We start from the raw sequence: 26,081 nt of genomic DNA on the forward strand, positions 1-26,081 counted from the left end.
GCTGTATCCCCACAGCCGTGTTTTTAAAACAAAAAAAAAACACGGTATCAGTACCCAAATTGATCCCACTGCCCCACTATCCCCCTACACATTGTATCAGTCCCCACATTGATCCCACTCCCCCACTCTCTCCCGGCACACTTGTATCAGTTCCCACACTGATCCCACTGCCATGCTCCCTCCACACCATTTCATCAATCCCCACAATGATCCCACTGCCCCGCACTTTCCCCACACACCTGTATCAGTCTCCATACTGATCCTAACTCCCCTCTCTCCCCACATCCCCCTGTATCAGTGACAACACTGGTCCCACTGCCCCGCTCTCCCAGCATCACCCTCTATCAGTCCCCACACTGATCCCACTGCCACACTCCCTCCACACCCCTTCATCAGTCCCCATACTGATCCCACTCCCCCACTCTCTCCCCACACCCTTGTTTCAGTTCTCACACTAATCCCACTGCCACGCTCCCTCCACACACCTTCATCAGTCCCCATTCTGATCCCACAGCCCCGCACTCTCCCCACACACCTGCATCAGTCTCCAAACTGATCCAACTTCCCCTCTCTCCGCACATCCCCCTGTATCAGTCCCCAGACTGATCCCACTGCCCCGCTCTCACCACATCCCCCTGCATCAATCCCCACACTGATCCCACTGCCCATGTCTTTCCCCACATCCTTGTATCAGTCCCCACACTGATCCCACTGCCCCATTCTCTCACCACAGCCCTGTATTGGTCCCCACACAGATCTCAATGCCCGTCTCTCACAACAACCTTATATCAGTCCCCACACTGTTCCACTGTACTATTCTCACCACACTGACCCCACAGCTCATCTCTCCACACATCCCCCTCTATCAGTCCCCACACTGATCCCACTGCCACACTCCCTCCACACCCCTTCATCAGTCCCCATACTGATCCCACTCCCCCACTCTCTCCCCACACCCTTGTTTCAGTTCTCACACTAATCCCACTGCCACGCTCCCTCCACACACCTTCATCAGTCCCCACTCTGATCCCACAGCCCCGCACTCTCCCCACACACCTGCATCAGTCTCCAAACTGATCCAACTTCCCCTCTCTCCGCACATCCCCCTGTATCAGTCCCCAGACTGATCCCACAGCCCCGCACTCTCCCCACACACCTGCATCAGTCTCCAAACTGATCCAACTTCCCCTCTCTCCGCACATCCCCCTGTATCAGTCCCCACACTGATCCCACTGCCCCGCTCTCACCACATCCCCCTGCATCAATCCCCACACTGATCCCACTGCCCATGTCTGTCCCCACATCCTTGTATCAGTCCCCACACTGATCCCACTGCCCCATTCTCTCACCACAGCCCTGTATTGGTCCCCACACAGATCTCAATGCCCGTCTCTCACAACCTTATATCAGTCCCCACACTGTTCCACTGTACTATTCTCACCACACTGACCCCACAGCTCATCTCTCCACACATCCCCCTGTATCAGTCCCCACACTGATCCCACTGCCACACTCCCTCTACACCACTTCATCAGTGCATTAACTGATCCCACTGGCCCACACTCTCCCCACACTGATGTAACTGCCCCACTCTCCCTACACCCTTGCATCAGTCCCCACACTGAACCACTCTTTCCTAACATCCCCCTGTATCAATTCCCACACTGATCATACTGACCCGCTCTCTCCCCACATCCCCCTGTATCAGTCCCTACACTAATCCCACTCCCCCACTCTCCCCACACCCTTGTATCAGTCCCCACACTGATCTTACTGCTCCGCTCTCTCCCCACATTCCCCTGTATCAGTCATACTGTCCCCAATTCCAGAACTGTCCCCACACTGATCCCACTGCCCCGCTCTTTCCCCACACACTTGTACGAGTCCCCACACACTTGTACGAGTCCCCACAATGATCCCACTGCCCCACACCCTTATATCAGTCCACACTGATCACACAGCACCGCTCTCTCCCCACATCCCTCAGTTCCCACACTGATCCCACTGCCGTGCTCCCTCCACACATCTGTCTCCAAACTGATCCTACTTCCCCTCTCCCCATATACCCCTGTATCAGTCACACCTATCCCAACACCCGTGTCAAACCCCACTGCACCTCTCTGTCCCCTCAACCTTGTATCAGTCACACACTGATCCCATTGCCCCGCTCTCTCCCCACATCCCCCTGTATCAGTCCCCATACTGATCCCACTACACCGCTCTTTCCCCACATCCCCCTGTATCAGTCTCCACACTTATCCCACTTCTCTGTTCTCCCCCTCATTCACCGGTATCATTTCCCACTTCCCAACTCTCTGCACACAGCCCTGTATTGGTCCCCACAAGGATTTCACTGCCCTTCTCTCCCCACACCCCTTTATCAATCCACACACTGATCTCACTGACCCGCTCTCCCCTCGTGTCAACCTTCCCGCGATTCTCCAGTCCTGTCTCACCTGGATCTGGTTCAGTTGTAACAGGACTTTACCATCTCCTGGAACCTGACTGATGAAGGCAAACATCTCCTTCCCCACCCCGTCTACCTGTGTCCCCACTCTCAGTGAACAATGTTCCTGTACCCCGGAGTCTCTCTGTTCTACCACAGCCTTCCCCGCCCCGTTTACCTGTGCCCCCATTCTCAGGGAACAATGTTCCTGTACCTCGGGGTCTCTCTGTTTGACAACACTCAGGTTATCAGAAGCTGGGACTTTTCTCCCTGGAGCGTAGGGGGGAACAGTTACACCATTTGGACAGGTCTATGGGTAGGATGGGTGAGAGGGATGGGGATGGTTCAGATCGCGAGGGAAGGTTTACAGGGAAATGGGCAGCTCTGTAAAACTCTGGTGAGACCACACGTGGCAAATTATGTTCAGTTCTGGTTGCCTCATTAGAGGAAGGATGTGGGGAGGGGGCAGAGGGAATTGACTAGGGTGTTGCCTGGATTGGAGAACGTCTCACAAGGCAAGGTCCGCAGAGCTGGGACCTTTCTCTCTGGAGCGAAGACAGACAAGAGAATTGATAGAGATAAACGAGATTTTGAGGGGCATAGACAGGGTGGGCCGCCAGCGCCTGTTTCCCAGGGCAGGATCAGCAAACACCAGAGGACGTGTGAACAAGGTGAGGGGAGGGAAGGGAAGTTTAGGGGAGACGCAGAGTGGTGGGGGCCTGGAATGCGTGGCTGGAGGTGGGGGCTGGTACAATAGGGGTATTTAAGAGACCCTTAGACAGGTTCACGGATGTAAGAAATAGAGGGTAATGGGTGTAAGGGGGATATTGTGGAGTAGGTTTATATGAGCCAGCATAACATCATGGGCTGAAGGGCCTGGACTGTACTGGAATGTTCTGTGAAGGGTTTTAAGGGAGATGGTCCAAATACAGGGAGATTGGAGCAGCTGGGGAAGACACCTGGGCCAGCACAAGGAAGTGGGCCTGAAGAGCCTGTTTCCACGCTGTTCGACTGAGTCCATGAAGTCATGGCTGCAAACAGTACCAGGCATTCATGTTGAGCCACCGGTGTAGGAAGGGGTGGGACATGCTGTCACCAGGACCACTACCGCTCTGGACAAGAATCACCAACCCTCTTCCTGTGACACTGGCCTCTCCCCCTACTCCCCTCCCCATCTCTGTAGCCCCCACTGGTCCACTACACCCCTCTCTGTCTCTGTAACCCCTCCCCATCTCTTTAACCCCCTCTGCTCCCCTACACCCATCTGTCTCTGTAACCTTCTCTGCTCCCCTACACCCCTCCCTTTCTCGGTAACCCCCTCTGCTTCCCTACACCCTTTCCTCTCTCTCCCTTCCTCTCTGTGAACCATCCGCACCCTTACTCTGACCTCTGGAATTCCATTCCACACCCCTTTTCTCGCTCTCTCTGTCCCCGAAGGCCCTGACCCGCGTTTGTAAACCAGGTTGTATTGAGAAGTTACCTGCTGTTTCTCCGAACAACTTAACGTCTTTATTAAGGAAACAATTTCTTAAATAAAAAAGTGCATAGAAAATGAGGAGATTTAGAAATATCTGTACAGGTATGTACAAATTAGGGTTTTCTTTTATACACAAAGTTAGAGCATGATATGCCCCCAAATTCTGAAACGCAAGGAAAATAATTTTCTGACACTGAGGTTTTGTGATCTGGTCCGCACCGCTTTTCCTTCACACCATCCACAGACTGGACTGGACCCTTCCTCACTGAGCTGGGGGGAGGGGGGGGAAAGAGGAGGGTACGTCATCACCCCTTCCTGACGGAGAGGAAGAGTTTGCTGGGTGAACTGAGACAAGGGAGACAACCCCTGCTCCATAGAGAAAGTGGGATAGGCCGTCAGTAATTAAAGTGGGGGCAGGAGTCCCTTCGCTGGGCAGGTGGGAGGGTTGAATGGAGAATGGGGTGGGAGCGAGGAAACTTTATGCGGCCAAGGTCAAACCGCAGAATGGGCGATGAAGGGGTTGGGGTGAAAGAACACGAAGGGAAGGGTGGGGGGGGTGGGAGAGAAGGGGCAGAGGGGAGAAAATAATTATGGGGTGGGGGAAACAAGGGAGGGGAAAACATGGGAGAGGTGAGGGAAATGAGGGGGAACAGGGTGTAGTGTGAACTGAGTGGGGGGGGTATGGAGAATCTGGAAGGAGAGGGAAAAGGAAAGCAAGGGAAGGGAGGTGGGAACTGGGAGGGGGGGAAGGAAGTCGACGAGTGGAGGGGTGAGATTAAGGTGTGAGAAGAAGAGTGGGGAGAGAGGGGAAAGGGGGAGCCAGAAGACGCGGGGAGAGGGGGTGCCAGAGGTCGCAGGGAGGGGGAGCCAGACATCAATCACAGGGACATGGAGAAGGATAGCGTCGGGAGGGGGGGGGGAGGGGGGTGGGAGTGAACATGACCCCCAGCTCAGTTGAGGAAGCGTCGACACTTTCTGGCACCGCAGTTACATGGCAGCTTGTTGCTGGCGTCCTCGATGGGGAACTTGTAGTCGTAGGTGAGCTCCTCTCCCTGGTAGATCTTGCGCATGGCGAAGATCACAATGTGTTTCTGCCCCTCCACATTGATGACCCGCGAGTAGCAGTTGGGCTCACACGAGTGGTTAATGAAACGGGCGGCGTTCCCGTGCATGGTGGCGTCGACAACCTCAAAATCATCGATGCGGAACATGTAGCAGCCGATCCCCTGTGGGGGTGGGTGGTGGGAGAGGTGAGAACGTCAGTCCAGGTAGGTCATGTCTCAATCCCCCCCCACTCCGGCCCCTCGAGTTCCAACCCAGCCATCTACAAATGTACCATCTGCTCCCCTCTCCACAAGAGCAAGATTTGTACGGTGCTCCCGGTGTGGACTATGGAAACCAGGAATTGTGCATGGTGCTCCCGGTGTAGGATACGGAGACCAGGAACTGAGCACGGTGCTCCCGGTGTGGGATATGGAGACCAGGAACTGAGCATGGTGCTCCCGGTGTGGGGTTCGGAGACTGGGAAGTGTGCACGGTGGTCGTGGTATGCGATACAGAGACCAGGAACTGTGCACTGTGCTCCCGGTGTGGAATACGGAAACCGGGAACTGTGCACGGTGCCTCCGGTGTGGACTAGCCCATCGCTAATGATTAATCACTTGGACAAACAGGTGGACATGATCCAAGTCGACAAGTCCAGAATTCCCTCCACGGTTACCTTGCTGTCATAGTATTTCTCCCGCTTGTCTGTTAACACCGACCGGATGACAATTCCAGAATATTCTATCACCATCTCACCAGCGTCAATGTTTCTTTTGCAGAAGAGGCCACGTCCGTGAATTGCAGACCTACCGGAGTCGGGGGGGAGGAAGGGGACAATAATAGTAGGGCGAATGTCGAGAGCGAAAGAGGTAAGAGGGGCGGGGAGGGGATGAGTGAAGAAAGGAGGGAAGGGGAATGCGGGGGGGGGGGAGGAGAGGTGCAAGGGGAGTGCAGGAGGAGGGATGTGGGGAGGGTAGGGGGAGGGGGGATGATGTGGAGCAGCCACTCACTCACCTGTACACACCCACAGCTTCCTTCGACGTTTTCTTTAAGTGCCTGAACCTCATGGCCATGGGCAAGTCCATGCTGGTGGCTCTCCTGTGGAATCACAAGCAGGGACGGTGAGTCACACACACACCACCCATCTTCACACTGCAGCCCTGCCTCCCCTGGCTCACCTGATCCCCACTCTGTAACCCCCTCCAGTCCCATACACCCCTCCTTGTCTCTGTAACCTCCTCTGGTCCCCTACACCACTCCCTGTCTCTGTAACCCCCTCCGGTCCCCAACACCCCTCCCTGTCTCTGTAACCCTCTCTGGTCCCCTACACCCCTCCCTGTCTCGTAACCCCCTCCGGTTCCCTACACCCCTCCCTGTCTCTGTAATCCCCTCCGGTCCCCTACACCCCTCCCTGTCTCGTAACCCCCTCCGGTTCCCTACACCCCTCCCTGTCTCTGTAATCCCCTCCGGTCCCCTAAATCCCTCCCTGTCTCTGTAACCCCCCCTCTGGTCCCCTAAATCCCTCCCCGCCTCTGTAACCTCCTCCGGTTCCTACACCCCTCCCTGTCTCTGTAATCCCCTCCGGTTCCCTACACCCTTCCCTGTCTTTGTAACCCCCTTTAGTCCCCTAAACCCCTCCCCGTCTGTGTAACCCACTCCGGTCCCCTACACCCTTCCCTGTTTCTGTAGCCCCTTCCGGTCCCACACCCCTCCTTGTCTCTGTCACCCCCTCTGGTCCCTGACACCCATCCCTGACACCCCTCCGTCTCTGTAAACCCCTCCAGTCCCCTACACCCCTCCCTGTCTCTATAACCCCCTCCAGTCCCCTATACCCCTCCCGATCTATCTGTGTTGAATGAGGAGCTGCAGGGTCCAGAGCTCTGTGTTCACAGGGAAGAGGAGGACAACAGGTATAGTTGGGGTTCTGCAGTGGGGCTTCAATCCTCCCCCACCCCTTCCCCCCAGACTCACCTTGCTGACTTTAGATGCACCTCATCCTCTTCCTCATCGACAAATCCGTACTCCGGAAGTTTCCGATGTCTTGACGCAAGGAAATTGAACATATCGAATGTCGACTTCCTGCGGATGCCGATGGGAAAAGGGGTGGAGGTGAGGTGAGGGGGTGGGGTGAGAAGAATGAGGTATCAGAAACAGAGCAGAGGGTCTCAGAGAGGTGGAAAGTGAGACAGTCCACGTTCCTGTGCAGATGAATCAGACCCATTTGGCCCTTCCCCATTCCTTTCCGTAACCCTCCCTTCCTCTCCTACCACACATTTCCCTGTCTTGGGGGGGGGGGAGGGGGGGAACTAGACCCTTTTCCGCGCAGGGGGAACCGGACCACATCCCCGAGCGGGAGGCAACTGGACCTGCGTCCAAGTGGGAGGAACCGGACTCCCATCCTTGAGCGGGAATTGAAACCAGACCCCCGTCCCCAAGCAGGGGTCACCTGACTCCTGTCCCCGAGTTGGGGGAACCGAACCCTGACCCCAAACAGGGGAGCAACTGGACCTGCGTCCCTAAGTGGGAGGACTGGACTCCCGTCCCCGTTGGGGTTACTGGACCCCCAACTCCGAGTTGGGGGTACCTGACCCCCGTCCTCGAGCGGGGGATGAAACCAGACCCCCATCCCCAAGCGGGGGACACTTGACTCCTGTCCCCGAGTTGGGGGAACCAGACCCCGTCCCCGAGCATGGGGCAACTGGACCTATGTCCTAAGCAGGAGGAACTGGACTGCCGTCCCCGAGTTGGGGTTACCGGACACCCGCCCCCGAGTTGAGGGTACCTGACCCCCGTCCTCGAGCAGGGGATGAAACCAGACTCCCGTCCTCAAGTGGGGGGCACCTGACTCCTGTCCCCAAGTTGGGATTACTGGACCCCCATCCTCAAGCTGGGGATGAAACCAGACCCGTCACCTGACTCCTGTCCCCAAGTTGGGGTTACCGGACCACTGTCCCCGAGCGGGGTGGTGACCGGACCCCTGTCTCCATGAGGAACGGATCGCAGACCCTGTCAGATCCTACCTGGAGCCGATCTCCGCCCTGACACAACCATGCGGGTTCACTGGCAGCTCGTCCTGCCCCACGTGCTTGTGGAAGCGGAACTTGTAGTTGCGGCAGTTCTTCGCCCCAAGGAGCTGCTCGACGAGGAAGAGCACGGCATCGTGGGTAAGGCCCAGGCAACGCAACCCACTCATACCTGTACCCGGTTTGGGGGGGGAAGAGAGAAGGGAGGTGGGAGGAGAAACGTCTATGTAAAAGGCCTGCTTATTGGAACTGGGGTACGCAAGGTGCAGAAGGGGAGTCGTCGGGGTTCGGGACGTGGGAGTCGGGGAGGGGGAACAGGTGAACCTGACCTGCTCATTGGGACTGACCTGGAGATCAGAAGCAGAGCCAAGGTTGTGGGGAGAGGGGGAATGGTAAGAGTGGGGAGGGGCGGAAGAGGGTGAAACACCTGCTCTGGGATGGTAGTGGATGACGATGGGAACACGAGATGGGAAGGAGGGGCCTTATCCTGCTTCAGGAGGGAGGGGGTGGGGTGAAAGGGTGTTGTAACTCAATGGAAAGTAGTGTCGAAACCTCTCTCCGGGGGGAGGGGGGGGGCAATGGGGACATGAGGGAGAGGGAGGGGCTTTACCAACCTGCGAAGGAGACGTGTTTGAGACGTGCAGTGGCCCGAGCCTCCATCACCTTGTCCAACACGGCTTTCCATGCCACTGTGGGGGTGGGGGAGAGGAGGGGGCAAAGTCATGAGGAGAGATATGGGAGGAGAGGGGGCAGAGACACGGTGGGGGATGGGGAGAGGGCAGAGTCGTGAGGGGAGAGGGGGCAGAGTCGTGAGGGGAGAGGGGCAGAGTCGTGAGGGGAGAGGGGGCAGAGTCGTGAGGGGAGAGGGGGCAGAGTCGTGAGGGGAGAGGGGGCAGAGTCGTGAGGGGAGAGGGGGCAGAGTCGTGAGGGGAGAGGGGGCAGAGTCGTGAGGGGAGGGGGGCAGAGTCGTGAGGGGAGAGGGGGCAGAGTCGTGAGGGGAGAGGGGGCAGAGTCGTGAGGGGAGAGGGGCAGAGTCGTGAGGGGAGAGGGGGCAGAGTCGTGAGGGGAGAGGGGGCAGAGTCGTGAGGGGAGAGGGGGCAGAGTCGTGAGGGGAGAGGGGGCAGAGTCGTGAGGGGAGAGGGGGCAGAGTCGTGAGGGGAGAGGGGGCAGAGTCGTGAGGGGAGAGGGGGCAGAGTCGTGAGGGGAGAGGGGGCAGAGTCGTGAGGGGAGAGGGGGCAGAGTCGTGAGGGGAGAGGGGGCAGAGTCGTGAGGGGAGAGGGGGCAGAGTCGTGAGGGGAGAGGGGGCAGAGTCGTGAGGGGAGAGGGGGCAGAGTCGTGAGGGGAGAGGGGGCAGAGTCGTGAGGGGAGAGGGGGCAGAGTCGTGAGGGGAGAGGGGGCAGAGTCGTGAGGGGAGAGGGGGCAGAGTCGTGAGGGGAGAGGGGGCAGAGTCGTGAGGGGAGAGGGGGCAGAGTCGTGAGGGGAGAGGGGGCAGAGTCGTGAGGGGAGAGGGGGCAGAGTCGTGAGGGGAGAGGGGGCAGAGTCGTGAGGGGAGAGGGGGCAGAGTCGTGAGGGGAGAGGGGGCAGAGTCGTGAGGGGAAAGGGGGCAGAGTCGTGAGGGGAGAGAGGGCAGAGTCGTGAGGGGAGAGAGGGCAGAGTCGTGAGGGTCATGAGGGGAGAGGGGGCAGAGTCATAAGGGGAGAGGGGGACAGAGACATGGGGAAAGGCGAGAGACACCGGGGGAGAGGGGCAGAGACACGAGGGGAGAGGGGACAGAGACATGGGGAGGAGAATGGGCAGTGAGGATGACAGGGTAACAGGGAAGATGATTTAAATTATTGTTTCAAATCTCGCTGCCCCCTCCCTCCTTTTCTCCCTTTCTCCCTCCATTCTTGCCACCTCCTCTGGCCACTACTGCCACGTCTCCCTCCCTCCGCAAGCTCCTCCCTCCTGGCCGACCCCCTCCCTCCCTGCTGCCATCCCTCCCTCCCTACTCGATCCCCCCTCCTTCCTCCTCAACACCCCTCCCTCCCTCAACACCCTCTCCCTCCTTGCCAACCCCTCCTTCCCGCCGCCTCTCACAAAAGTGAGAGCCACAGCCAGCAGCGCTAGTTTCCAAACCCCACCCACTGATATTGCTCTGGGCCACTGGCCATTCTGTCCAGTGGCCCCATTCTAGCCCCTTCCCCCACTCACCCTCAATGCTGTCAGCTGAGACGGAGAAGCCATCATCGCTGGTGATCTCGAAGCGCAGATGGGGTCCGTGTCTCCTCTGGGACTCCGGCTGATGCCAGTTCTCCTTCTCCTCTACCTCCTCATCATCTTCCTCCTCATCATCTTCCTCCTCATCATCTTCATCATCTTCCTCCTCCTGGTGGCATGAGGGCAGCGACTCCTCTTCCGAGCTCAGATCAGCATCTGGAGCGAGACAGGAAGGGGGTTACAGAGACAGGGAGGGGAGTTGTGGACCAGAGTGGGTTACTGAGACAGGGAGGGGTGTAGGGGACCGGAGGGGGTTAGAGACAGGGAGGGGTGTTGAGGTCTGAAGCAGGTTACAGAGATAAGGAAGGGTGTAGGGGACTGGTGGAACATTGGGACAACCTGTGTCGATGTTTTCTCTGTCCCTGGGCCCTCGTGGGTTACTGATCCAAGGACAGTGACCCACCCCCCCCCCCCTACCTGTACTGCGGATCCACGTCCCGGGTGGACTGCGGCGGTTGGCCAGGCGACTGGTGACATCGCGTATTGCTGGCAAATCACACTGACCCATCGGATGTTCCTGGCTACGTGGTGTCCTGGGGTGTGGGTGGGAGATGAGGCGAGGGGAGAGAAGGGGCAAGAGGAGAGTTTATTGAGCCTGTCTCCACTATAGAATTTGAGTTTCACAATGGACTCCCCAGTCCCCTCCACCCCTCCCTGTCTGTAATCCCCTCTGATCCCCTACACCTCTCCCTGTCTCTGTACACCCTCTGGTTTCCTACACCCCTCCTTGTCTCTGTAACCCCCCTCTGGTCCCCTACACCCCTCTCTGTCTCTGTAAACCCCTCTGGTCCCCTACCTATCTCTGTAACCCTCTCCGGTCCCCTACACCCCTCCCTGTCTCTGTATCTACTCTGGTCCCCTACACCCCTCCATGTGTCTGTACCCCGCTCCGGTCCCCTACATCCCTCCCTGTCTTTGTAACCCACTCCGTCCCCTACACCCTTCCCCGTCCCTGTAACACCCTCCGGTCCCCTACATCCCTCCCTGTCTCTGTAACCCCCTCCGGTCCCCTACACCCTTCCCTGTCCCTGTAACACCCTCCGGTCCCCGACACCCCTCCCTGTGTCTGAACCCCACTCCAGTCCCCGACACTCCTCCCTATCTCTGTACCCCACTCTGGTCCCCTAGACCCCCTCCCCATCTCTGTACCCTGCTCCAGTCCCCGACACGCCTCCTCGTATCTGTAAACCCCTCCGGTCCCCGACACCCCTCCCCGTCTCTGTAACCTCCTCAGATCCCCGACACCCCTCCCCTTCTCTGTAACCCCCTCAGGTCCCCAACACGGATGAGAAATCGGATGCTCACGTGCAGTTTCCCGAGTGCAAGGTGTCAGAGTGGTCCAGGTCCAGAGTGGCCCTAATAGTCGGCGTCTTCATCCGGACCCGCCCGTTCCTGCAGAGTGGTGGTTGGGGGGTGGTGGAGAAATCACATTGCAAAATCAGTTATTATCCCCCCAACTCCGCACAGCTCCAGTGCACTCCCTGCACCCCCTCCTGCAGCCCTGGCACACACATGCAGTCACTTACTGTAGACTCACACATACAGTGCGATCTCCGTTATCCGGAATTCCATGACCTGGAATCCTCGACAACCAGCAGAAATTTTGGAAGTGGGGGGGGGGGGGGGGGGGAAGGGGGGAGGTGGGAGAGTGGGCTGGTGTGGAATAAATAATTTTAAATCAAACGTTCAGCCAGCAGAGACCCAGTTGTGTCCCGTCCACAGCAGTTGTATTTGAATAAAACAGTGGTGCCTGGGATGAAGAGCTGGCCTACGCCACTCGCTGTTTGGTCGACTCTCCCAAAGTGTCTCCCTATCCCCGCCTAGTAAGAGTCTTTATGTTAATTAGTATATTATTAAGGATTTTTTTTAACATTTATAAATATAGACATACAGCATGGTAACAGGCCCTTCTGGCCCACAAGACCATGCTGCCCAAATACACCCCATTAACCTACAACTACCAGTACGTTTTGGAGGGTGGGAGGAAACCAGAGTCCCTAGGGAAAACCCATAAAGACACGGGGAGAACGTGCAAACTCCTCACAGACAGTGCTGAATCCTGGTTCAGATCATTGGAGAAACTCAGCAGGTCAAATACGGACACGCAGACAGGCCTGCACACTACCGATCACATTCCCTCTCACACAGACACACAGACTCAGTGATAACCTCTCGCCACAGCTTCATCCCTCTCATCCAAGGAACACCCCGACCACTCTCTGTCTCCTCATCCCACCATCCATGTCACGACACAATCACAGCACAAACCCCTGTTGCTCACTTCACTTCCACCCCCCCCTTGCTTCCCCCACTCCAGATGGAGGCAAGTTCCCCGTCCCTGCCCAAAACGTGTTCCCCTACCCCTCTCCCTCCTCCACGCCCCAATCACGCTCCACTCCTACCACCCCCGCTGCCTCCTCCCCTGCAATCGGAGAGTCAGCCATGGGGTGCAAGGACTTACCCCAAGAACCCGGGGGACTGGGCCTTCAGATCCTTGCCGTCGGTGGGGAGCCAGGGGTGCGAGGTCTTCTGCCTCTTTGGCTGAGGTCTGTCAGGGGGAGGCGGGAGGGGGCGTTTGGCGAGGAGGGGGGCAGCCCGGACAGCAGCCCCTAGGAGGGTAGGTGTGACGGGCACCTGCGGGGCAGGCAGCAGGCAGGCCAAAGGGGCAGGGGGCTTGGCGGGACCCCCGCCCAGCCGCAGGCCGGAATCACGGGGCAGGATTGGGGCGAGTGTTGTACCAGCTAGGACAGGGGCCGGCTGGACAGACACCACGTTGAGGACGGGACCGCCCAGGGCCAGGGAAGTGGGCTCAAGCATGGCAAGGGGTCCGGCTGGTGTTACCAGCAATGCCCCGTAGCTCCGCGGTGGGACAGCCGAGCGTTCCAGGTACAGCACCTCGGGCTTGGCTAGGCGGAGGAGGGGAAGAGGAGGGGGTGGGCGGGCCGAGCTGGGCGGTGAGGAGGGGGCGAGGGGACGCGCCGGGTGACAGGGCCCCGGCTCACCCAGGAGCAGGGTGCCCTCAGGGGCAGCGCACACCCTCTGGATGCGGGGCGGGTCGGGGAACTGGGGCTCGCCAACTGTGGAAGAGGGCGGGGGAAAGGCTGGGGGCGAGGTGGGGGCAAAGGGCGGTGGGACAGCCTCCAACCTCAGTGGAGCCGGAGCCCCAGGCAGGGACGAGGTATTCTTCAGCACAAAGTCCATGATGTCGGATGGCAGCTCGTCCTCCGCCTCCTTGGGTGGAGGAATTGGGGCCTGAGGAGCTGGGGGCTGAGGGCCCCTTGCCGACTCATCCTCGGCACCTTGTGAGGGCGTCTCGCCGTCTGCCGAGTCGTCCGCCCCGTCCAACTGGTCAATCCTCGGCCCATCCAGTCCGAAGCAGTCGGTGGCCAGCTGCTCCATCACCTCCTCGCTCACCACGGTGCGGGCAAAGTTGTAGTAACGCTCCAGGTCATCGCCCGAGCTGTCCTCCTCCTCCTCCTCCTCCTCCTCCTCATCATCATCCTCCTCCTCCTCCTCGTCCCGGAGCGAGGCCTCAAGGGAGCCTCGGCCCTGGGCGGGCACCCCGTCCACCGCCCCCCGTAGTCCCCGCAGGAGGGGGAGAGCCGAGATTATATCCGCGTCCATGCCGTCAAAGGCAGCCTGGCCTTCTGGCACCCTCTCCTCCTCCTGGCAGTGCCCCCGTGGAACCTCCGGCGACGAGGGGGGCCGGGGTTTAGTGGGCACTGATGGCGGGCTCCTGGCACGGACTCGGCATGCTGGCGCTTTGAGCCGCGGGCCGGCCTGGTGGTGGTGGTGGGAGGAGAGGCTGTGGCGGCGGGGCACGAGGGAGCGGCGGCCTGGAGAAACGGCGGGGTCGCTAACCGTCAGGATGTGGTGGGTCAAAGCGGCCGGGCTTCCTGGGGGGGGAAGAGAGAGAGAGAAAAAAGGGCGTCAGTCAGCACGAGACCCTGCCCTGTGGTCGGTCAGCGCAAAGAACATTTGGACCAGAGAGAAGGAAGGGCAGTCTTGTGGGGGCCTTTCAGCCCACAGAACTGTGCTGGCCCACATATACCCACTCCGCATCAGCCTATCCACTCCTCCATCTCTTCTTTCAGCACTGTTCGGGCCCTTCAGCCAACAGCTCTCTTCACGCCCACGTACACCCACTCAGCATCAGGCTATCCCCTACCTCCAGCAATGTGAGGGCTCTTCGGCCAACAGAGCTCTGCTGATTCACATAAACCCACTCCACATCAGTCTAACCCCTTCCTCTGAACAAAATCATGAGGGCCCTGTGCCTTGTACATCCACTCCACACCATTCTATCCCCTCCACCACCCTCCCTACAGAACAGTGCAGGCCATTCAGCCATGATGCTCTGCTAACCCACATGAACCTCCACCCTCCCTCCAGAACAGAGCAGGGCCTGCTGCTCTGCCAACCCACATGAACCTACTCTCTCCATCCCGACACCACACAGCAGGCCTTTTGGCCCATGGTGCTCTGCCATCCCACATGAATCTCACACACCCCTTAAACACACAGAGCAGGCCGAGCCATCCTCACCTGGGCAGGGCAGGGGGCGAGAGCCCGATGATGACCAGCGGCAGTTGGGGCGGTAGCTGGGCACCTTGATCCGGCTGCAGACAGGCGGGCGAGGAGGGGGCAAGGGGCTGGCACTGGGGGCAGCGAGGGGATTCTCGAGCCGGGCCTCCTGCCAGCTCTTGGCCACTGTCTCCTCGCCAGGATCTAGTAGGGTGGAAGAGAGAAAAGGGCAAAGATTAGCGAGGGGTGGGAGGAAGAGAAAGCATGGTCCTCACAGCCCAGCACTTCAAAGACCCACCAATGCTAAAGGAGATCTAGCAGCATTAGCCAGAGGACAGGAATTGGCCATTCGGCCCAGCTCCTTCATTCCATGCAGTCTCAACTCACACATGTTAGGGGTGTTGCGAACAGTCCTTAGTCCCACTGAGACCCACTTGGTAGTGTGTGGAGACTCTGCCCTCTTTAAATCTGCCCTCTTTAAATCTGCCCTCTTTAAATCTGCCCTCTTTAAATCTGCCCTCTTTAAATCTAGGGTTTCAGTTTAACATCCATTTCTCTCGTCCTGAGTTGCTTCTACTGGCCCATGACCCCTCTGAAAGACCCCCTCCCTCCTTCTAAATATTCCACCCCTCCATCTCAACCTTTCCCTGTCTTTCCAACCCACCTCTTCTCCCCTCTGCCTCCACTTCTCTCCCCTCTACCTCCTTCTCCTGCTCACCTCTACCCTCACCCTCCATCTCCCTCTCCACTGCTTCCAAACATCTCATGGACAGCGGCAGATTCAAAACTAGGGAGGGGGAGAAAGAGGGAGAGGGAGGGGGAGAGGGAAAGAGGGAGGGGGAGAGGGAAAGAGGGAAGGGGAGAGGGAAAGAGGGAGGGGGAGAGGGAAAGAGGGAGGGGGAGAGGGAAAGAGGGAGGGGGAGAGGGAAAGAGGGAGGGGGAGAGGGAAAGGAAGGGGCATGGAGAAAGGAAGGGGGAGAGGGAAAGGGGGAGAGGGAAAGGGGGAGGGGGAGAGGGAAAGGGGGAGAGGGAAAGGGGGAGAGGGAAAGGGGGAGAGGGAAAGGGGGAGAGGGAAAGGGGGAGAGGGAAAGGGGGAGAGGGAAAGGGGGAGAGGGAAAGGGGGAGAGGGAAAGGGGGAGAGGGAAAGGGGGAGAGGGAAAGGGGGAGAGGGAAAGGGGGAGAGGGAAAGGGGGAGAGGGAAAGGGGGAGAGGGAAAGGGGGAGAGGGAAAGGGGGAGAGGGAAAGGGGGAGAGGGAAAGGGGGAGAGGGAAAGGGGGAGAGGGAAAGGGGGAGAGGGAAAGGGGGAGAGGGAAAGGGGGAGAGGGAAAGGGGGAGAGGGAAAGGGGGAGGGGAGAGGGAAAGGGGGAGGGGAGAGGGAAAGGGGGAGGGAGAGGGAAAGAGGGAGGAGGAGAGGGAAAGAGAGAGGAGGAGAGGGAAAGAGAGAGGAGGAGAGGGAAAGAGAGAGGGGGAGAGGTAAAGAGGGAGGGGGAGAGGGAAAGAGGGAGGGGGAGAGGGAAAGGGGAGGGGGAGAGGGAAAGGGGGAGGGGGAGAGGGAAAGGGGGAGGGGGAGAGGGAAAGGGGGAGGGGGAGAGGGAAAGGGGGAGGGGGAGAGGGAAAGGGGCAGGTGGAAGGAAAGGGGGAGAGGGAAAGGGGGAGAGGGAAAGGGGGAGAGGGAAAGGGGGAGTGGGAAAGGGGGAGTGGGAAAGGGGGAGTGGGAAAGGGGGAGTGGGAAAGGGGGAGTGGGAAAGGGGGAGTGGGAAAGGGGGAGTGGGAAAGGGGGAGTGGGAAAGGGGGAGAGGGAAAGGGGGAGAGGGAAAGGGGAGAGGGAAAGGGGGAGAGGGAAAGGGGAGAGGGAAAGGGGAGAGGGAAAGGGGAGAGGGAAAGGGGAGAGGGAAAGGGGAGAGGGAAAGGGGAGAGGGAAAGGGGAGAGGGAAAGGGGAGAGGGAAAGGGGAGAGGGAAAGGGGAGAGGGAAAGGGGAGAGGGAAAGGGGAGAGGGAAAGGGGAGAGGGAAAGGGGAGAGGGAAAGGGGAGAGGGAAAGGGGAGAGGGAAAGGGGAGAGGGAAAGGGGAGAGGGAAAGGGGAGAGGGAAAGGGGAGAGGGAAAGGGGAGAGGGAAAGGGGAGAGGGAAAGGGGAGAGGGAAAGGGGAGAGGGAAAGGGGAGAGGGAAAGGGGAGCGGGAAAGGGGAGCGGGAAAGGGGAGCGGGAAAGGGGAGCGGGAAAGGGGAGAGGGAAAGGGGAGAGAGAAAGGGGAGAGGGAAAGGGGAGAGGGAAAAGGGAGAGGGAAAGGGGAGAGGGAAAGGGGAGAGGGAAAGGGGAGAGGGAAAGGGGAGAGGGAAAGGGGAGAGGGAAAGGGGAGAGGGAAAGGGGAGAGGGAAAGGGGAGAGGGAAAGGGGAGAGGGAAAGGGGAGAGGGAAAGGGGAGAGGGAAAGGGGAGAGGGAAAGGGGAGAGGGAAAGGGGAGAGGGAAAGGGGAGAGGGAAAGGGGAGAGGGAAAGGGGAGAGGGAAAGGGGAGAGGGAAAGGGGAGAGGGAAAGGGGAGAGGGAAAGGGGAGAGGGAAAGGGGAGAGGGAAAGGGGAGAGGGAAAGGGGAGAGGGAAAGGGGAGAGGGAAAGGGGAGAGGGAAAGGGGAGTGGGAAAGGGGAGTGGGAAAGGGGAGAGGGAAAGGGGAGAGGGAAAGGGGAGAGGGAAAGGGGAGAGGGAAAGAGGAGAGGGAAAGAGGAGAGGGAAAGAGGGGGGGGGAAAGAGGGGGGGGGAAAGAGGGAGGGGGAAAGAGGGAGGGGGAAAGAGGGAGGGGGAAAGAGGGAGGGGGAAAGAGGGAGGGGGAAAGAGGGAGGGGGAAAGAGGGAGGGGGAAAGAGGGAGGGGGAAAGAGGGAGGGGGAAAGAGGGAGGGGGAAAGAGGGAGGGGGAGAGGGAAAGAGGGAGGGGGAGAGGGAAAGAGGGAGGGGGAGAGGGAAAGAGGGAGGGGGAGAGGGAGGGGGAGAGGGAAAGAGGGAGGGGGAAAGGGAAAGAGGGAGGGGAGAGGGAAAGAGGGAGGGGGAGAGGGAAAGAGGGAGGGGAGAGGTAAAGAGGGAGGGGGAGAGGGAAAGAGGGAGGGGGAAAGAGGGAGGGGGAAAGAGGGAGGGGGAAAGAGGGAGGGGGAAAGAGGGAGGGGGAAAGAGGGAGGGGGAAAGAGGGAGGGGAAAGAGGGAGGGTGAAAGAGGGAGGGGGAAAGAGGGAGGGGGAAAGAGGGAGGGGGAAAGAGGGAGGGGGAAAGAGGGAGGGAGGGGGAAAGAGGGAGGGAGGGGGAAAGAGGGAGGGGAGAGGGAAAGAGGGAGGGGGAGAGGGAAAGAGGGAGGGGGAGAGGGAAAGAGGGAGGGGGAGAGGGAAAGAGGGAGGGGGAGAGGGAAAGAGGGAGGGGGAGAGGGAAAGAGGGAGGGGGAGAGGGAAAGAGGGAGGGGGTGAGGGAAAGAGGGAGGGGGTGAGGGAAAGAGGGAGGGGGAGAGGGAAAGAGGGAGGGGGAGAGGGAAAGAGGGAGGGGAGAGGGAAAGAGGGAGGGGGAGAGGGAAAGAGGGAGGGGAGAGGTAAAGAGGAAGGGGGAGAGGGAAAGAGGGAGGGGGAGAGGGAAAGAGGGAGGGGAGAGGTAAAGAGGGAGGGGGAGAGGGACAGAGGGAGGGGGAAAGAGGGAGGGGGAAAGAGGGAGGGGGAAAGAGGGAGGGGGAAAGAGGGAGGGGGAGAGGGAAAGAGGGGGAGAGGGAAAGAGGGAGGGGGAGAGGGAAAGAGGGAGGGGGAGAGGGAAAGAGGGAGGGGGAGAGGGAAAGAGGGAGGGGGAGAGGGAAAGAGGGAGGGGGAGAGGGAAAGAGGGAGGGGGAGAGGGAAAGAGGGAGGGGGTGAGGGAAAGAGGGAGGGGGTGAGGGAAAGAGGGAGGGGGAGAGGGAAAGAGGGAGGGGGAGAGGGAAAGAGGGAGGGGAGAGGGAAAGAGGGAGGGGAGAGGTAAAGAGGAAGGGGGAGAGGGAAAGAGGGAGGGGGAAAGAGGGAGGGGAAAGAGGGAGGGGAAAGAGGGAGGGGGAAAGAGGGAGGGGGAAAGAGGGAGGGGAAGAGGGAGGGGGAGAGGGAAAGAGGGAGGGGGAGAGGGAAAGAGGGAGGGGGAGGGAAAGAGGGAGGGGGAGAGGGAAAGAGGAGGGGAGAGGGAAAGAGGGAGGGGGAGAGGGAAAGAGGGAGGGGGAGAGGGAAAGAGGGAGGGGAGAGGGAAAGAGGGAGGGGAGAGGGAAAGAGGGAGGGGGAGAGGGAAAGAGGGAGGGGAGAGGTAAAGAGGGATGGGGAGAGGTAAAGAGGGAGGGGGATAGAGGGAGGGGGAGAGGTATAGAGGGAGGGGGAGAGGGATAGAGGGAGGGGGAGAGGGATAGAGGGAGGGGGAGAGGGATAGAGGGAGGGGGAGAGGGATAGAGGGAGGGGGAGAGGGAAAGAGGGAGGGGGAGAGGGAAAGAGGGAGGGGAGAGGGAAAGAGGGAGGGGAGAGGGAAGGAGGGAGGGGGAGAAAGAAGGAGGGAGGGAAGAGGGAAAGAGGGAGGGGAAGAGCGAAAGTGGGAGGGGAAGAGGGAAAGAAGATGGGGGATAGGGGATGTCCGAGGTGGGGGTTATGTTTGAAGGCACCCACCTGCCGTGCCGGGACTGTGGACAATGGTGTGGTTGCCACTGTCGTCCGCGCCGTTGACCTCTGACTCCCAGGCAGGGGGGTGGTATTCCATGACCTTGCAGCGATAGAGGCACCGCTTCCTGGCATCCGTCGTGCTCCAGTAGACACGAGAGCACCTGGAGGGTATGGTGGGAGAAATATTTAGCATCAGGAGGAAAAGCTTGTGTGTCAAGCAGGGATAACACCCCTCCCAAACTGTGAAATGCCCCTCGGTTTACTGCACACAGCAAGTACTGCATGCTGGCATGCTTCTCTTCCTGGGGTGGGAAGGGGAGGGGGGGAGAGGGACGGGGGAAGGGGAGGGGGAAAGAGGGAGGGAGGGGGGAGAGGGAGGGGGAGAGGGAGGGGGAGAGGGAGATGGAGAGAGAGGGGGGAGAGAGGGGGGAGAGAGAGAAGGGAGAGAGGGGGAGGGGAGGGGAAAGGGGAAGGGGAAGGGGAGGGGGAAGGGGAGGGGGAAGGGGAGGGGGAAGGGGAGGGGGAAGGAGGGGGGAAGGAGGGGGGGAAGGAGGGGGGGGGAGGGGGGAGGGAGAGGGAGGGGGGAGAGGGAGGGAGGAGAGGGAGGGGGGAGAGAGAGGGGGGAGAGAGAGGGGGGAGAGAGAGGGGGGAGAGGGAGGGGGAGAGAGAGGGGGGAGAGAGAGGGGGGAGAGAGAGGGGAGGGGAGAGAGAGGGGGGAGAGAGAGGGGAGAGAGAGAGGGGAGAGAGGGGGGAGAGTGGGGGCAAGTGTGGGCGAGAAAGAGAGGGAGGGAAGAAGGAGAAAGAGTGATAAAGGAAGATGGCGAGAGATCGAGAAAGAGACCCACCCACCTACAGGCACCCTGTTTCAGGCCCACACTTACTGGTAGCCCACGGGGAAGATGTGGCCATCAACCTCAGACAGCTCTGTCAACACCCCCAGGTTGTTGATGGTCAGGGAACCTGCCGGGGAGAGAAAGGGGGAGTGAGAACAGAGAGGAGGGCCTTGACCAACATGCTGGGCATCCCAACCCCACACCCCTCGGGTCCTGGCTGATGCAGCGAGAGTTCCCGTTTAAATTTTAAGCATAGACATACAGCACGGTAACAGTCCCAAGCCACCCAATTACGTCCAATTGATACCCCCCCCCCCATGCATTTTGAATACTGGGAGGAAACCAGAGCCCCCAGAGGAAACCCACACAGACACGGTAAGAACGTACAAACTCCTTTCAGACAGCACGTGATTTGGACCACGGTCCCGACCCTTCATCAATTCTAGGGAGATTAACATTACGAGCAGTGAGATTCTGCTGCAACGGTACTGGGACCTGGTGAGGCCGCATCTGGAGAACTGTGAGCAGATCCAGTCTCCTTACTCGAGGAAGACGGAAGACGGTGCATTGCAGGGGGTGGTGGGGGGGGGGTCACAAGAGACGAGGAGGTTGGTCTGAGGAGAGAGCAAGAGTCATCTGGGATTTGGAAGAATGAGATGGCATCTGATTGAAACGTATAAAATTATGAAAGATTCTGCTCCCATCTGCTCCCCATTGGTGGGGGGGAGACCAGAACAAGGGGGCACAGCCTCAAGATTCAGGGTAGATTGAGGACGGAGATGAGGAGGAACTGCTTTTTCCAGAGGTTAGGGAATCGGTGGAATTCGCTGCCAATTGAAGCAGTGGAAGCGACCTCAGTAAATATATTTTAAGACAAGGTTGGATAGATTTTAACATAAGGGATATGGGGAAAAGGCAGGTGGGTGGAGACGAGTCCATCGTCAGATCAACTGTGATCTCACTGAATGGATGAGTAGGCTTGATGGGGCGAATGGCCGCCTCCTGCTCTTGGTGCTCACCCGCATATTCTCCATGACCCTTGGGCCTGCCCTGGCCCCTGGCCCCCTCCACCCCAATGTGCAGCAGGAACAGGATTCCCATGTCCTCACGTACCACTTTCCACATCCCATCGCCTTAACCACGCACCCTCTAGTTTACCCCCAGGAACAGTGATATCTGTACCCCTCTTTTCCCCCCTTCTACCCTGTAGTCTAACCCCGGGAACAGTGTGATCTTATCCACACCCCTCTCCCACCCATTCACCTCTAACCCACGTCCCACTAGTTTAACCCCGGAGACATAATAGGACCATATCCCTACCCCTCTCTCCTCCGCACCCCTCTCCTCTCCCCCCACACCCCCTCATCCTAACCCCCTCTTCCCCCCTTCTCATCCCAACTCATTTCCCTCATCCTCATCATCGCCCCTCTCCCCCACACCCTTCTTCCCCTCTCCCACCCTCATCCTAACCCTTTGTCCTCTGCTCCTGCAGGGATTGGTGGTGGGGTTGGGTGGGAAGGAGGGGAATGGGGGGGCTCCGTTTCCTTGTTCGGGGCAGATACAGAATGGACTGTGGGAACAGAGCCGCTCCCTCTCGCTCACCGATCATCATGGCGATGTGTTCCGGCTCCAACCCTGTCAGGAACTTCCGGCGGAGAGTGATTCCCTCGAAGTCGACAAAAGCCCTTCTCATTACCTCGAACCCGTCTTCACGGACAGTCTAGGGGTAGGGGAGAGAGAGAGAGAGAGAGAGAGAGAGAGAGAGAGAGAGAGGGAGAGAGAGAGAGAGAGAGATGGTCAAGGAGTCAGTGGTGGGGGTCAGAGAGTAGTGGGCAGGGAGTCAGTGGGATGAGAGGGAGGCAGGGAGCCAGTGGGGGGGAAAGAAGGAGGCAGGGAGTCAGAGGGGGGAAAAGAGGGGCAGAGCAATGATCAGAAGAGAGGGATGTTACAGGAGACAGACGGTAAGGAATGTGACGGGTCGGTCAGGAGAGGGGCAATGCGACAGGACGGTCAGGAGAGGGGCAATGCGACGGGACGGTCAGGAGAGGGGCAATGCGACGGGACGGTCAGGAGAGGGGCAATGCGACGGGACGGTCAGGAGAGGGGCAATGGGACGGGACGGTCAGGAGAGGGGCAATGGGACGGGACGGTCAGGAGAGGGGCAATGGGACGGGACGGTCAGGAGAGGGGCAATGGACGGGACGGTCAGGAGAGGGGCAATGCGACGTGACGGTCAGGAGAGGGGCAATGTGGCGGGACGGTCAGGTGAGGGGCAATGCGACGGGGTGGTCTGGAGTGGGGCAATGCGGCTGGACGGTCAGGTGAGGGGCAATGCAACGGGACGGTCAGGAGAGGGGCAATGCGACGGGACGGTCTGGAGTGGGGCAATGCGTCGGGACGGTCAGGAGAGGAGGAAATGCGACGGGACGGTCAGGAGAGGGGGACTGTGACGGAACAGTCAGGAGAGGGGGACTGTGACGGAACAGTCAGGAGAGGGGGACTGTGACGGAACAGTCAGGAGAGGGGGACTGTGACGGAACAGTCAGGAGAGGGGGACTGTGACGGAACAGTCAGGAGAGGGGGACTGTGACGGGACGTTCAAGGGAGGGTGAATGTGACGGGACGTTCAGGGGAGGGTGAATGTGACGGCACGGTCAGGGGAGGGGGAATGTGACGGGACGGTCAGGAGAGGGGGAATGCAATGGGACAGACAGGAGAGGGGGAATGTTACGGGACGGACAGGAGAGGGGGAAATCACACCTTCCCTTGCACCAACTCCTGGTGCCGCTGACAGTACACTTTCTTGTCCTCCTCGAAGACACAGTTGCAGGCTCGGGCGCACATGAAGTGGTAGTTGCTCTGGCACGATGACAGGCAGCAGCCCACTGTGGCTCCAGGCTTCTGGCAGTACTCACAGCGCTGGGCCGGGAGGGGAGGGGAGGCGTTAACACCACCAGGCCCGTCCCGCACAACCCTCAGAAACTCCCCTCTCCACGCCATCTGCCTGTGTTCATCTCCCTCCCTCTCAATCTTCTCCCCCACCCTCAACCTCCCCAACATCTCCCCCTCCCTCTCAACCTCCTCCCACCCCATTTTCATAACTCCCCCGTCCAAACAGCCCATCACCTCATCCCACAGACCCACCCCACTCTTTGTGGAGAAGTTGCCCCCGTTAAATCTCTCCCTCCCCACTTAAACCCTCCAGGGGGAGGAGTGTGACCATCCACCTTATCGTGGTTTTATAAACCTCTATCAGGTTGTTTCTCTTCCCCCCCACCCCCGTCAAGGATAAAAGTCTCAGCCTCACCTGATAACTTGAGCCCCCTCCAGTCCCGGGAACATCTCAGTGAATCTTTTCTGCCCCTCCCCCCCACCCCCGACCTTCCTACAGTCAGGCAACCACACTCACACGGAGATGGGGTAGGTGGAGATCAAACCCTGGACCGGAGGGGGTGAAGAAGTAACCTGAACAGCTGCTCGGTGAGGAGGGGGGTCCAGCTGGGGAGAAGTGGTCTGGCTGAGTAAGAAGGCTGGGTAGCCTCCCTCTGAGGGACACTTGTGGGGGCAGTGCTCACAAAGGCCAGGATACCTCCCACAGACCCAGTATGTCCACTCATGCAGCCCCCCCACCATCCCCCGCAATCTTCACTTACCATCAACTTGCCTCTCCCGACTGCCATGTGGACGTTCTTCAGCGAGCCGTCACCCTCCTCGAAAACCTCCGCCGACCATAGTGCACAGTTAACATGAGTCCACTCATTCTGACCGATGTACAGGAGGCGTCCGGCGTCCTGGAGGGGTAGAGGATATGGGGGGAGGGGTGGGGAGAGAGAGTGTGAGAGACGGGGAGGGGGGAGAGAGAGAGAGAGACGGGGAGGGGGGAGAGAGAGAGAGACGGGGAGGGGGGAGAGAGAGAGAGACGGGGAGGGGGGAGAGAGAGAGAGACGGGGAGGGGGAGAGAGAGACGGGGAGGGGGGAGAGAGAGACGGGGAGGGGGGAGAGAGAGACGGGGAGGGGGGAGAGAGAGACGGGGAGGGGGGAGAGAGAGACGGGGAGGGGAGAGAGAGAGACGGGGAGGGGGGAGAGAGAGACGGGGAGGGGGGGGAGAGAGAGACGGGGAGGGGGGAGAGAGAGACGGGGAGGGGGGAGAGAGAGACGGGGAGGGGGGAGAGAGAGACGGGGAGGGGGGAGTGAGAGACGGGGAGGGGGGGAGAGAGAGACGGGGAGGGGGAAGAGAGAGATGGGGAGGGGGAAGAGAGACGGGGAGGGTGAAGAGAGACGGGGAGGGTGAAGAGAGACGGGGAGGGGGAAGAGAGAGACGGGGAGGGGGAAGAGAGAGACGGGGAGGGGGAAGAGAGAGACGGGGAGGGGAAGAGAGAGACGGGGAGGGGGAAGAGAGAGACGGGAGGGGGAAGAGAGAGACGGGGAGGGGGAAGAGAGAGACGGGGAGGGGGAAGAGAGAGACGGGGAGGGGGAAGAGAGAGACGGGGAGGGGGAAGAGAGAGACGGGGAGGGGGAAGAGAGAGACGGGGAGGGGGAAGAGAGAGACGGGGAGGGGGAAGAGAGAGACGGGGAGGGGGAAGAGAGAGACGGGGAGGGGGAAGAGAGAGACGGGAGGGGAAGAGAGAGACGGGGAGGGGGAAGAGAGAGACGGGGAGGGGGAAGAGAGAGACGGGGAGGGGGAAGAGAGAGACGGGGAGGGGGAAGAGAGAGACGGGGAGGGGGAAGAGAGAGACGGGGAGGGGGAAGAGAGAGACGGGGAGGGGAAGAGAGAGACGGGGAGGGGGAAGAGAGAGACGGGGAGGGGGAAGAGAGAGAGACGGGGAGGGGGAAGAGAGAGACGGGGAGGGGGAAGAGAGAGACGGGGAGGGGGAAAGAGAGAGACGGGGAGGGGGAAGAGAGAGACGGGGAGGGGGAAGAGAGAGACGGGGAGGGGGAAGAGAGAGACGGGGAGGGGGAAGAGAGAGACGGGGAGGGGGGAAGAGAGAGACGGGGAGGGGGGAAGAGAGAGACGGGGAGGGGGGAAGAGAGAGACGGGGAGGGGGGGAAGAGAGAGACGGGGAGGGGGGAAGAGAGAGACGGGGAGGGGGGAAGAGAGTGACAGGGAAGGGAGAAAAGGAGGGGAGGGAGATGAAAGATTTTGGACTGATTGAATCAGAATGGATTGCCCAGAACACTCGATGCTCCCTTCCCTTCTCAAGAGGGAATTATTCAATGCAAGGTAGGAAGCCATTGGATCCCTCTGTTCCTTGCTGGTTCACAGGTCAATCCCGATCCCTGATTTGTGTCCTCTGCATCCTCTCCTCCCTGCGGTCCCATCCCCTCCTCCTGGACCTGTCCCTGAGTCACTAACTTGGAGGGCGAACACGAGAAGAGACTGGGAAAGTGGGTGCACCGAAGCGATCCAGTCTAGAGTGCAGGAGACTTACGTTGACCTTGTCGTCGCTGTACTTCAGACACAGTGCACACTGCCTCCCATCTTCAGGCACAGAAAGGCCTAGCTCCGATCCCGAGCTCTTTCCTCTGGCCCCACCTGCAGCCGACACACGTTGCGTCAGTCCGGAAAGAATGTCAAGCCTGCTGCCCCACTTAGTGGGACCCCATCTGATCCGGGGCTGTGGACTCAGGTCCACTCTCTGCCCATTCCACATCACCCTGAACTGAACTTTGGAGGTGTTACAGACAGTGTAGAAAGCTGGGGGACGGGGGGATATTTGAAAATGGGACATATTCTGCCTAGTGGTTGGTGGCCAGTTGTATTCTGCATGGATCTGTCAGGGGGAACCCCCTCCCCTAGTCTTTGTGATTTTTAGGAAAAAGTGGAGGAGTGGGTCAGTAAAAATTTTTA

The 26,081-nt window shown here is 59.6% G+C and overlaps 1 protein-coding gene across 2 annotated transcripts; it reads right to left on the reverse strand.

Annotated features, from left to right (window-relative positions):
• Nucleotides 1-3,932: 3,932 nt before the first annotated feature.
• On the reverse strand, nt 3,933-26,081 carry kmt2bb (lysine (K)-specific methyltransferase 2Bb). 2 transcript variants are annotated; one of them, XM_069939968.1, is made up of 17 exons: nt 25,663-26,081; nt 23,887-24,024; nt 22,994-23,152; nt 21,836-21,953; nt 20,282-20,360; nt 19,407-19,561; nt 14,795-14,977; nt 12,711-14,145; nt 11,555-11,641; nt 10,667-10,782; nt 10,184-10,405; nt 8,605-8,679; nt 7,988-8,162; nt 6,939-7,046; nt 5,982-6,065; nt 5,644-5,773; nt 3,933-5,149 (listed from the first exon to the last, which is right to left on the reverse strand). In XM_069939968.1, the coding sequence occupies exons 1-17, from the start codon at nt 25,960-25,962 to the stop codon at nt 4,874-4,876; spliced, it is 3,840 nt and encodes a 1,279-aa protein (XP_069796069.1). In that variant the 5' UTR covers nt 25,963-26,081; the 3' UTR covers nt 3,933-4,873. The 2 variants fall into 2 exon arrangements, with proteins under 2 accessions (XP_069796069.1, XP_069796070.1); XM_069939969.1 differs by having other exon boundaries at nt 13,395-14,145; nt 25,663-26,076.

Source organism: Narcine bancroftii, chromosome 5, assembly GCF_036971445.1.
Source record: "Narcine bancroftii isolate sNarBan1 chromosome 5, sNarBan1.hap1, whole genome shotgun sequence".
NCBI lineage: Eukaryota > Metazoa > Chordata > Chondrichthyes > Torpediniformes > Narcinidae > Narcine > Narcine bancroftii.